This window comes from Oryzias melastigma, linkage group LG19, assembly GCF_002922805.2.
Source record: "Oryzias melastigma strain HK-1 linkage group LG19, ASM292280v2, whole genome shotgun sequence".
In the NCBI taxonomy this organism is placed as follows: Eukaryota; Metazoa; Chordata; class Actinopteri; order Beloniformes; family Adrianichthyidae; genus Oryzias; species Oryzias melastigma.
Window position 1 is genome coordinate 9,006,728 of NC_050530.1, and position 12,831 is coordinate 9,019,558.

At 38.7% G+C, this 12,831-nt stretch overlaps 1 protein-coding gene and 1 long non-coding RNA gene across 9 annotated transcripts in view; one reads left to right on the forward strand and one right to left on the reverse strand.

Annotated features, from left to right (window-relative positions):
• The first annotated feature begins 4,386 nt into the window (after window positions 1–4,386).
• Window positions 4,387–12,831, forward strand: part of LOC112154621 (potassium voltage-gated channel subfamily C member 1) — a 47,168-nt gene continuing 38,723 nt past the window's right edge. For 3 of the 8 annotated variants that reach the window (XM_024285709.2, XM_024285714.2, XM_036217304.1), the window contains exon 1: window positions 10,503–11,713. In XM_024285709.2, coding sequence (XP_024141477.2) covers window positions 10,817–11,713 — 897 coding nt within the window. In that variant the 5' untranslated portion in view covers window positions 10,503–10,816. Of the gene's footprint in view, window positions 4,699–4,821; window positions 4,885–10,497; window positions 11,714–12,831 lie in introns of those variants that run through there. The other 5 variants (XM_024285710.2, XM_024285711.2, XM_036217306.1 and 2 more) reach the window with 4 other exon arrangements.
• LOC112154624 lies at window positions 4,812–10,143 on the reverse strand. Its single transcript, XR_002920677.2, has 3 exons — window positions 9,751–10,143; window positions 8,947–9,052; window positions 4,812–5,515 (listed from the first exon to the last, which is right to left on the reverse strand). It is a non-coding gene; the product is annotated as an uncharacterized LOC112154624 (long non-coding RNA).

Consider the following 12,831-nt stretch of genomic DNA (forward strand, 5'->3'; position numbering starts at 1 on the left):
ACGATTCTTACTCGAAAGTGTTGAAAAAAAAGATGAGAAACAAAAAAAAAAGACATGAGGACAAGGCTAACTTTAAACTGCTAACTCAGATACTCTCAGATCTGTTTAACATGTTAAATAAAAGAAATAAAGACGAACCAGAAGATTTAGAAGTGAAAACTTTTAATTATAAAGGTCATTATACATTCACCTCTTTTAAAGTCAAGTTCATAGTTTAAAAATGTTAAGAAAAACTTCTTTGCAGAGATTTCCTGGGCATGAAAGTCCTACAGGAGGAATAAAATAAACAATTTACACCGAAGAAACTTAAAAAGACAAAATTGTTGATTGACTTTAACATATAAATTAATGTTTATTACTGTTTGGCAAATGGTAAGACTTACTTTCTAAAGAAATGCCCACTCAACATTTTTACCGAGTAGATAATCCAAACCAAGCACAATAAAGACAAACAAAAGCTGAAAATAAAAATAAAGATAATTGGTTTCCTCCAAAAATAAGGTTCTGTTGAGACAAATAAGAAAGCATAAAACTTTTCATTTTTAAAAAAAAAGGAGAAGTCTGTAGTTCTTCATTCGTCCTGTTGGAAAAAAGGGAGTTTTGAAAGTTAGTCTACAAGTAAAAGTAGTTTTACTCTATTCAAGTAAAGGTAAAAAACTGTAATGTAAAAAAGAAAAAGTAACTTCAGATTTGTTTCATTTATGGTCAAATACTTTTAGATTCACAGAAACAAACATATAAAATTTGGTATTTTCAGATTTTTAGATAAAAATTAGAATCACTTAAAAAAAATAAGGAATATTCATTTATTTATGTCTATTTCTACTGATATGTGGAATAATTTAGGGGTGCTGAAATTGTTTTTGCAAAAATTATCTTAGTGAGTTCAATTAAGTTGGGTTGATTCAAACACTTTATGAAACTTTTGCTTCATAATTTTGTGATTTTCAGTTCATTTTTTGTCTTAAATTGATGTTTTAACGTATGATGCACAAGTTCTCTTATAAGAAACAGTAAGATTTACCATCAAAAATCTTATTTTTTATGTAATTTTACACATTTTTTCACCATAAACTGTGAAAAATATGAATACAGCGTATAGTATGTATCTAAAACTATCGCTGGATTTGTCAATAATCGACTTATTAATGAGATCTTTTCATTTTTTGCAAAAATGCAAATGTATTTGAGTAAATGTAACTTTCTATTACTCATTAAGTTGTGCAAAAGCATTAAAATACTCACTCCTCATGAGTATTTCCCACACAGTCTCAGTTCTTATTTGAGTTTTAAACATAATCTTATATTATTGCCATCATTTGTAGGTTTGTCTAACAATAATTCATCAAAGACTGATTGTAATCTTGGATTTAATCAATTTTCTAATAATTACTCCAATTTTTTATTACTTTATTTTTTTAACCAAGGTCCTTGTTTATTGTAGATTGGGTCATTATAGTCTTTTTCGGGTGTATGATCTTTTTCCTGGTGTCCTACGACAGCTCTTTGGTCTTGGTGGAGCGGTTTCAGTCAAACTGTTTAAGCATTTAATGTTTAAACAGATGTGTCTTTTATAAGATCTAAATATAATTATATAAATGGATTTATTAAAAATCAAACAATGTGATTTCCTGGATTTTTTTTTATTTTTATTATAATCCTCTTTCATATTTTTAAGTTGGACGAATTGCAGAATCATTGACTGTTTCTTGCCTCTCTCTTTGCAAAATATTTTTTTCCAAATATTACAGAAATTGATAAACCCGTCAACTGAGAGGAAACTATTTCATATCGGTGATTTAATTACAGTTAGCTTCCTTTTTTCTTTGATCATTGTAAGCCAATTTGTTTATATAATTGTTTCATCCAACATTTATGCTACTTCAATTTTTTAACTTTTATTGGATAACAAGTCGGACACGTGTGGTGGTGACAGCACATTGAAGTGATTTAGTGTCTTGTGTGTTACACAAAAATGAAAAGAATCCAATTGACCTCGGTTTCCTCCTAAACACAGACCAAAAAATACATTCCAATTGAATTTGATATTAGCTTCTTTTTCTGACACAAGACATCAAATTGTCTCCTTAGATCTGAGCTTTTCACCACAATAGGTGGTTGTGATCCAGCACAATACGACCTTGTTTAGTGAAATGTTCAACTCCAGAAGCAGCTGGAGATGTCCGGTGTCTCTCCAAAGAAAAGACCAGCATCTGTTCTCAGAGAGACTGAAGCAGCCACTCAGATGAATAACCTCATTCAAAGCTGGTTGTTTGCATTCAAGACTTTCATTCATCAAAGTCTATCTGTGGATTAATAGAAGATGGACAGCTCGTCGGTCTCAGATTTGGCCTTTTGTGCTTCTTGCATGAACTTCTCGGAATCTGGGATAAAAAAAAAAAAAAAGACTTTCTGACTTCCGGTGAAAGACTTACACAATTGTAGCAATAATTTATGGGAAACATACGGTTTGGGACACAAAGTCCCTCAAGACTAGTTATTTACCATCTTTTGAAGAAATGTTCAATCTTACTTTTATTGGAAGAATTGTTAAAAAAAAGCTGTTTAGACAGATCTGGAGGACAAACTAGAGCAGAGGGTAGTGGATCGAACAGGATCAACATTTATTAAACACACTAAAACTACATTTTTAAGACTTTAAAACCATAAATATTTAACATAATTATGAACTAGATATATAACAATACCTGCAATAATGCTAGTATGAGCTGTAAGCTGAATTTGGCAGCTGAAGATGCTGAAATTGATAGCTAAAAACGCTGAAGCTGATAGGCAGATAAAATATTAGCTAAATGCCTAAAAAACGAACAAAAGAAAAACTTAGGTTAATAAAAAAAGTTAGAATGTTGCTGAAAAAAATAGCTAAACTTCAAAATAGCCTAAAAAAAATAAAAAAAGGATAAAATAAAGTAGTAAAGTTCTACTACAAAATAATGAATTAATAATCTTGGTATATTCTTGTGTTGTGGACACAAAAAAATATATATTGGATTAAGTTTAATTTTGCCAAAAGTAATTTGTAGTTTTGCTCCCTTTTCATTTTTTAGGAATGACTCTTATATTATCTAACGTTTATTTTTTGGTTAATAATATTTACTGAGTGCAAATTCACAATTATATTCTAAACTACTTCCATAGTTCTTGATTAACATAAATGTATTTTTTTACAGTAATGTTTTAGTGTTAAATCTGACATGTGACACTCACTGAGACTCATTTAACTCACTAAATAAACTTTTATTGACAGCATAATAATGAATCTAAATGGAACATTTAGGTTTTTGAATAACTTAAGCCAGACGCTACTTACGTTGGTTAATATTTTGATCTAAAGTGACGAGGAAGAAATAGAATTCAACATGTATTGACGGTTTTTCCATGACTTGGGAAATTTAGGATTTCATTTCGGGGTCATTTTCTGGACATACAAAGTTTGTAAATTTATTTCTCTATATTTTACCGGTTATGCTTGGTGCTGATTGTCAAGCAAAAATAAAAAATTGTGGCTTTAATCCACAGTCCCTGTTTAAAGATGCTGCCATGTGGATGGACTTTTTTTTCCTTTATTTTATTTTATTTATTAAATGATTGTATGATAATTAAGATTTGCCCAAGAATATAAATAATTTGACCTGAATTAGACCAGTTTAAGGAAATTACTATGAACTGAAGTAAAAAAAAGCCTTATCATAGATGTAGAAGTCCTAAATGCTCCTTTTCTTCTGTTCAAACATTTTAAATAATCAGCCATTTTCATTCACATGTGTATAAATATTATAATAAATTGTATTATTACAGAAAGACTTATTTGTGCCTTCTAAAAAAAAAAATAAAAGATTAAATGCATGGGGTCCATGGGTCAAGAGACCGCCACCAACCATGTGTGTGCATGAAACAAAAGTGCTGCATGAGCAGAATAATAATTATTTTATCTTTTCTTTTTTTCTCCTTTGGTTTCATGTAAACTCTGGTCTGCGGAGTGACATAATTCCCCAGGGTTATGTGTCAGGATCTTCTTGATGTTAGGCCTCCCTCTCCAGGCAGTGGAAGTAGAAACATCTTAAAGGTTAAAGTGCATTTCACAAACTTTTGATGAACACACCTGGAAGTTATGTAACTTTTGGGGGAAAAAAAACGTTTTTTATTCTTCCAATATGATCGAATCATCTTTGATAAATGAGATTAAAAAAAAAATAAGGCACATTATCAATTCTTTTTAGTGTTTTTTGTTTAATGCACAAACATTTGACCTCAAATTTACTAAATAACTCACATTTCTGTGTCTGAATATGTTTGTATTTTGCTTCTACAGGAGCCTTTTGGGGTCAAAATGACCGTAGCTACTTGTTGATTCTTTGTTGATGAGATACTTTTAGAATAGAATAGAATAGGTTCACTATCTTTTCTGTACAGTAAGTTTTCCTGCAAAACAGTAAAAGTCAAATGTCTAATTCTACTGTTTGAGGAGAAAATGGAATAATCCAGTCATCGTGTTTGCCACAAATCCAAGAACAGTAAACATCTCAGATTTCTGAGTTCCAGTAAAAGTGAGGCTGGACTTAGAAAAACAGGCTGTCTTGCATAAGCCCCCCCACCCCAAAAGTTCCGCCTTAAAAGAAGGTTCTGTTTCCTCCAGACCCACAGCTGGAGACCCGTCACAGTGCAACAGTCTAGCAGGTATTTTCATTTAATTTCTTTTTTCATTTATCGATTTTGTTTTTCATCAAAATTACTTCTTATTGTCTGTCATTTTTGCTGATTTTTGCTTATTTTTTAAATCTTTTTTTTTCTTTTTTACAGCCAATAAAAGAAAAAAAAACTATTGAAGTCACAATAAAGACTAATGTTCCTGATCACAAACAAGTAAGTATAAAAATTATTCACATGATACATTTTCATCCATTTTTGTTGAAGTTGGAACATTGTATTTGACTTTATATCACTGTTTTTGCTACATTTTTGCCTAAATTTTTGATTATTGTAGAAAAGCTGCAGCCATAACAAAAATGACATAAAATATAATGAACCGAAATCAATATTTTTATTAAACACTTCACTTTATATTATGTCAAGGTACATTTTATTTGATTTTAAATCACAATTTTAACTACATTTTTAGTCTGATTTTGATGGAAAAAGAGGAAAAAAAGGAAAAATATGTAATAAAACCAAATGAGTGTAAGTATTTTTTTTAAATCAAAGACTTCATGTAATTCCTTTGAGGAGCTACCACATGACTGCTGATGTCACATCCAAACCTGTAGACAAAATGGTGTTTTTGCGCGCGTCCGGCTCTGTGCGCAAAAGACGCACAAGTGTGGAACCTAAAAAAATAAATAAATAAATAAACAGAAATGAGTCAACCATCCATCCCCGAGCGTTTAAATGTGTTATGCACCTGTAAAGTTCAGCAGACCTATTTGAAATTAGCCTCTATTCTCCGGGGTCCTCCCACCCTTTCTGTTTGATTCTCTAATCCGCCCACATGTATCGTCTGAGGGGAAAAAAATAGTGCAGAAGGTGACGCTCCTCCAAAAGGAACAGAGAGAGGCTCAGAGAGGGAAAGGCAGAGGGAGAGGTGTCTACAGGCTGCATCTCCACTGAAACATTTGGAAGGGGGAGACAGAGGAAGAGCTGAATGGTAGCTACACCCTGCGCCTGGAAGCGTAGAGACACAGTAACAAAGGCTAGCATTTCCTTTTTTTGGCAATAACAGAGGTGGGGAATCGAGGGAAATAAGAAAGCAAGCTTTGAGGGGGACTTCTGCTTCATTTCATCCGAAAGCCTCATCCCTTCCCATCATCAGCATGACCATAAGCTCTCAGTAACATTCGGCAATAACGCAATCCTTACGAGCTTTCCAGCGGCAGACGCGCGCAACCCTATTTCTGATTTGTTTGTAAATCGGTGGAAATAAAAGAGAACCTGAATGCCTGCGAGAAACTGGATACTCTGTGAAATCATAAAGAGCGATCTAGCAGAGAAAACTACGCTTTGATTGATCTGTATGTGCGTGTTTCTGCGCGCACTCGAAACGAACCTGAACCAAAAGCAAGTGAGTATTAACCGTGTCTGTGTTTATGTCTGTGGGTTTATTCTGACAGCTGAGGATTGTACTTGCCGGGGAGATAAAAAAAAAGGACAGAAAACGCCGCATGTTAAGGCTACATTCAACAAGTATCGTTTTATCCAAAATAACTCCAATCTTTTCCCTGTTGTCTGGTTTGTAATCTGTATTTTTACGCACAATTCTTTGAGTTGATTTTGCAGAGGGATTAGTGCTTACAAATAATAATAAATCAGTGATGTGACAATTAAAAAACAACATCCGTCATGGCACAAATGGTGGGTGTTTCCCCATCTACACCTCTAGATCAGAGCTCCTCTCAGAGGAATCTCTGTGGGCATCATGTCTGCATGAGTTTCCATGCGTGTGCAGCTTTTGTCTTTTTTTTTTTTTTTTTGCTTTACTTGCATGTGCCTCCAGCGCGCGTGCGTGCGTTCGTGCGCGCGCTGGGTAAGGTGTCAAGGCCTGAAATGGAGGTTTGATATAGGAACCGTTGGGAGGAGGGTGGAGAAGAGGGCTGGCACACAAACAACGCGTGCCACAGGGATGGAGAAGAGGAGAGGAGAGGAGAGGAGTGAGGAGGGGGAGATTTAGGGGGAAACTACAGGAAGGACATTATGTTTCCGAGAGCTCTTCCTGGAAATCTGTAAAAGATATGGGAAGGCTTTAAGATGGGGTGCAATGTCTAGACGTGGTCTTTCCCCCTCTACAACCTCCTGCTTTTTTTTTTTTTTTTCTTCATCTGCATTTGGCTTCATAACACCTCCTCCGACTTTCTTTTTACCCCAACTAGAGATAACTGCCTCCATTTTTTGGTTTTTTTCCTCTGTCGCCCTCCAACCTCCCTCCCGTCTTGCATTATGTATCTACAGCAAGTGCTATTTTTAGGCAGGAGGTAACCCAGAAAACATCACTTAATTTTTTTTTTTTTTTTTGCAAAAAAATAATAAATTAATAAACACAAATTGAAAGGGGGAGAAAAAAAGGGGCAGCGAGGGAGAGTGGCGTACAGCCAGTGATTGGTGGAGTAGTGATGGAAAATGAGGGCGACGCTGTTGAAGCAGCAGGAGGAATAAATCTATTTTGAGGCTGAGATTGAATCTGTAGTGTCCTGCATCTGGACCCTTTGGTGGCTTCTTCTCACATCTCCTTCAACTTTTAAATCTTGACCTTGAGGGTTCCGACATTTCTTTTATCCCCCTGTTGCGTTATTTTCCTGCCCCTACTTACATTGCCTTCTAACACCTAACCTGTGACTTGCTTCCTTTCTAATTGCCGGCTAAGGTCATAGGTCAGTAATAAGTGTGGTAAAACCTCTTCCCTGGTGCAATTTGCCTGTCTAGTGCTGCAAATCACATCTCTGCACTACTGGATCATAATGTTCCTAATCATGCAGGAAGGGCAGTGTCATTAATTAGAAGCTGAAAGGTTTAAATGAGTAAGAGAGAGTCTGGAGGCGTCGGTTTTAAAGCTATCAGCTCAGAGTGTGAATTCTTTAAGATCCTGACTTTGAAGTTGAACACTGTGGCGTATTAGCTCGGTTTCATCCGGGCCCAAAATAGATTCTTAAACACAATCCGATCCCCTTTTTGTCCCTCGTCAATGCTGCACTTTTTTTTTTTAGTTAAATTGTGACCCTTCACTTTCTCCTGTTGCTTGGAAAGTCCAACCTTTTATTCCAAACAAAAGTGCTTTTAAACTTTTTATTTTTTTCTGCACAAATCTAAAAAGAGATAGAAGCAGCAAGTCACCTCTCGGAGTGAGTTGTAGCTGCATGGATTGTTCAGTCCCTAAAGAGCTTCACACTGGTGTTGCTAAGTAGTGGAGCTGCCTCTCACAGATTAGCCATTTCTTACTTCTTTGCTTAATATATTGTTTTTTTAAGTCGCGCTCTGGGATTTAGCTGAGCTTTATTCTCTGATAAGAAAATCCAACTCTCTGAGCTTTTTTTCTCCCTTTTTTTGGAGCAAGTTTTCCCCATTCATGCAGTTCTCGTCGTTTCATTCTGATCTGCTTCCACTCCTTTCCTGTCATGGCAAAACATCTTTACACCATGAGGTGCAGAGAGAAGGGAGGAGGGTTGGACACGTGGTGTGACACTGCACTAAAAGGGGAGGTGACCACCGAGCTTTTCTCTCCCCGTGCTGCAGTGCTCCGCTTCCTCCTGCTGGGGTCTCCTCGACACTGAGGTAGAGAGGAAGGGGAGGAATGGAGGGAGAGAGGGGTTGGATGGATGGAACAGTGTGAAACCTTGTGGTTACTTTGTTTGATGAGGCAGTGCGTGGGAAAAAATGTCTGCGCACCGGGAGGGCATACGTAATTTGTGCACAAACACACACTCGAGCATGTAAAGTGATCCATCCCCCCTTCAAGTGTCACATTTACCATTCAGATCCCTTTTTTCTACTTAATCAAATACAGTTTTTTAATTATTTCAATTTACTGAGCATTTTTATCATTCATTTTCTCTCCTCCCATCTCCCTCTGAGTGATTGGTAAAGGTTTTCACTTTTCCTGCCAACTGCTGCTCCTGTTCCGCATAGTCAGCACTCCTCCAAAATTCCTCCTTCTCCTCCTCTGGCGTGCTCTCTCCTCCTCCCCTCCCCGATTACGGCGGTTGGTGTGCATCCCATCATCCTCCCTCCCTCCCCCCCTTTTGCTGCAGTGTTTCTGCTAATATATATTAGCGTCAGTACGGTGCATGAACGCCTCCCTCAAACCCCCCGTTTTTCAGCGTCTTGTCGGTTCGCTGCAGCGTTGATCGCCTCAAGGTTTCCCCAGATCCGATCTGGTCGTTTGGCGCTGCAGCAGCCTTTTTTCTTTGCTGCAAGGTGAGCCATGTGTGTGCATGTGCCCACCTCCCTCCTTCCCCTCTACCCTCCTACTTGCTCGATTCCTCCCGTGTGCAGTAGTGAGGCAGTGGTGGCAGGATGGCGCAGGACATGGTGGCCGAGGCGGGAAATGCTGCAGGAGAAAGAAAGAAAGAAAGTGGAGTTGCTGAAGGCGGGACTATTCTTCTTCTCCCCCATTTTACCCCCACTCCTTTTTTCTTGCCTTTTCCTTTCAATTTTGCGATTATTTATAAAATGTTTACAGAAAATCCCTCCTTTTATTTTGTTATTGTTGTTATTCTTTTAAAAAGTTTTTATCTCAAACCAAATTCGACTTTTATTTAACTTTTAACTAAACTTTATTACCACAAAAAAAGCATCTCATTTACACACTAAATTCAGAAAATCAATATATTCCTCATGTGTGTCTATTTGCTAACAAAGACCACAGTTACAGACTTGTGGTGGTGCATGTATGAAATATTGATTAACCATAGAGCTACAACTTCATGGACTGCAAGTGAGAGTGCAGAGTTGCAAAAAAAAAAGTCACTTAAAGCAGATTTAATTGCTAACTAAAAGTTTAGCTTCCTAGAGATTGTCCCATAGAAACTGGCGGCGCTGTCCATGGTGCTGAAGTGCTCAGCACAGCATAACTCTGCTTTAACTCTCCCAAAATAGATATTTAATCATTCTTTACACAGTTAAAAAATAAAAAAAATCCACAACTCTCAATTTAACACAACATTTTGATTCTGTTGAGCAAGATTTGGAGTAACTAAAGTAAAAAGTTTATGCTTTAATGTTAACCCATGCGTTAGTAAATCTTACCTGTGCGTTGTCAAATCTACATTTCCTCATACTTTAAGAGAAAAAAGTGGAAAGAAAAGGAGGATTGTTTCCCCTAATGTGATCAAACTTTTCCCCAAAGTTCTAAAAGACTCAAAACGAAGGAGAAAAAGAAAACGACTGCAGTGTTTTGCATGACAGAAACCAAAAAAAAGTGGAAGAAAGAGTTGAAGCTGACTTTGGAAAGAATGGGAAACAGAACAACGAGTGAAGAGAAAGAGGGGGAAATGGAGGAAAAGTGTAGAATCAGAGTGGGATGCAGTGAGAGGAGAGAAAAAATAATAATGTGGGGACCGAAAGAAAGAAAGAAAGAAGAAGAAGAAGAAGAAGTGGAGCGCTGATTCCTCCTTCTTCAGTGAAATGTGACTCCTTTATGCGGAATATGAGAGCGAGGGAGGAAGCGAAGGAGAGGTAGTGGAAGAGGGGGGTGGGAGTGAGAGCTCATGGGAAAGGAGGAGGAGGAGGAGGAGAGTGGTGCATTCCTTTGAATAGAGAAAAAGGTTAACAACATAAATACGGCGTCTATTTGGGCTTTTTTTTGCCAGGAACGCGTGTCTTTTCTGAAGCATGGATGGAAACAGCCCACAGGCAAACAATCTGACCTTGCTGGGAGAACAGATAGAGACAGAGCAAATAACTCTGGCTTTTTACTGCAGCAAAACTCATTCACTTTTATAGTGCACTCTCTCCTCCCCCATCCCTTCCATTACAGTAAGAGAGCCCTCCTTTTTTTTTTTTTTTTGCTCCCCATCCTCAACTCCATCAAAAGTCCACATCCATCCTTTCCTCTTCAAAAGTGGCTGACATAATTGTGCATCGCATGAATCTCAATACGGCGGGGAGGGGGCTGCAGCAGCAACCACACGCCGGCTGATTGAGGAGATCTAACATTAGTACGGACACCGCACTCTCAGGAGGCGATTCACACGCATCCTCATGCACTGCAGCACGTCAGAGAGGTGTTGGTGAGGGGAGCAGATGGATCCCCACTTCTTCTCCTTCCTCTAATGTCATTTCCCTCCTCTCTGGCAGGGGGAGAGGAGGTGTGATGCTCACTGAGATGGCCTCATTAGGACTCCATCACACCCCTTTCAGATGTCAACAATCATACATACAGATGCTGACTCATTTGCCTCCACAAGGTCGTTTTAGTGTCCCCCCATCAGCAGGGATGCTTCATTTGGATTGCAATGTTGCTAATAAACGTTCATTTCTTTCTTCTGCTAAACATTTTTTTTTGCCTTTTTTTTTCCTCTCTCCCCGCAGACTCCTCCCTCCTCCTCCCTTCTCTTTCTCTCGTCCTCACCCTCCCTCCCGGTCCTCTATGCTCAGTTCGGTGTGTGTATCCTCTTTCAAAGGGCGCAAGGGTGGGAACAAGTCGTCCAACAAAGCATGTTACAGCGCAGACATGACTTGTCCGTCAGAAAGCGAGAAAATTGTGATAAACTGCGGGGGAGTGCGGCATGAGACGTACCGGAGCACCCTCAAAACGCTGCCCGGTACCCGCTTGTCGTGGCTCACCGAGCCGGACGCCTTCAGCAACTTCGACTACGACCCCAAATTAGACGAGTTCTTCTTCGACCGCCACCCGTCGGTCTTCTCCTTCATCCTCAACTATTACCGCACGGGGAAGTTGCACTGTCCCAACGACGTGTGCGGCCCCCTGTTCGAGGAGGAGCTGGCCTTCTGGGGCATCGACGAGACGGACGTGGAGGCGTGCTGCTGGATGAACTACCGGCAGCATCGGGATGCGGAGGAGGCGCTGGACAGCTTTGAGACGCCGGAGCCGGACGCGCCGGACGACGACCCGGCGCTGGGGGGCGCGGATGGGGACTTGAAAAGACTGTGCATGCAGGAGGACGCCAGGAGAGCAGGATGGTGGAAAACCTGGCAACCCAGAATATGGGCGCTCTTTGAAGACCCGTATTCATCCAAATACGCCCGGGTGAGTACCTGACTCTCTCATCAGGACCACTGCTGGAGTTTTGATAAGTTTGAGAAACTTTCTTTTAAATATTATCAAGTTAAAACTATTATAATCTCAATCTAATGGGTGGATTAGACTATAATTAATGCTGTTTTTTTATGTTCTATAATACTTAAAAATGCCCCAAACAAATGCTTTAATATTTCCCAATTCCACAATGATTTATTACAATTAACCAAACAGGTGTAGAAGTAACAAGTTCTTAGACAAATCCACTCCATCACAACAGTTTTTTCCAGTTTCACACTCCCTCCTCCTCCTCCTCCTCCTCCTCCTCCCGCATCCTGTCTTTAGTTTTGGTAGCATCCATGCTGCCATGACTGAGTGTGAAAACAGACTGGGTGCAAAACAAGCCTGTTTATTAACGGGCATCTATGTTATTCGAAAGCGGAGGAACATTTTTGAACTAATGCACTGTCAGCAATTAAGTAGACGTACATGCTTCTACAAGTTTTTCCTAAAGTAAAATCCTATTTTTTTTTCTGTTTCCGATAAAACAGGTGATAAATATTGAAGTTTTTTGCAGTCACATTGATTTCTGACAATTATCGGTTCATATTTTGGATGCATAAGCTGCCCAGGATGTATAAATTTGACTTTAATTAAGCGATTGAACCACATTATTTGCTGTGAAATGATTGCTGTGGAGTGGTATAGCTGGGGAAATGTTGCTTTAGTGGAGAATGCAGAGCAGGTAGAACGTGGAGGACTGCACAGCACCGGCTCTGTTTGTGGGTGACTGCATCCCCATTTTACTGTGAATGTCTACTATAGCAGTGCAGCACCTCAAACAGAGATGTGACCCAGATCACATGCCTTTTTTTTGCTTTTTTTCTAAAAGTATCCCATCCAATGAGGTGAAAGGTGTTTTTTTGTTTTTTTGGTTCTGAGAAAAACAAATTAGATGTGAAGAGAAAAGACGGAGTGATTGAGAAAGACTAGGCAACAGAACAAATTAGATGCAGATATGGTAATACACTGAGGCAGATGAGAGGGAGGAAGAGGGAGATGAGAGGAAATAAAGGGAGACGGGGAGTGTGTATGTGGAGGGGAGGTATAGCTCAAACGCTTTGAAA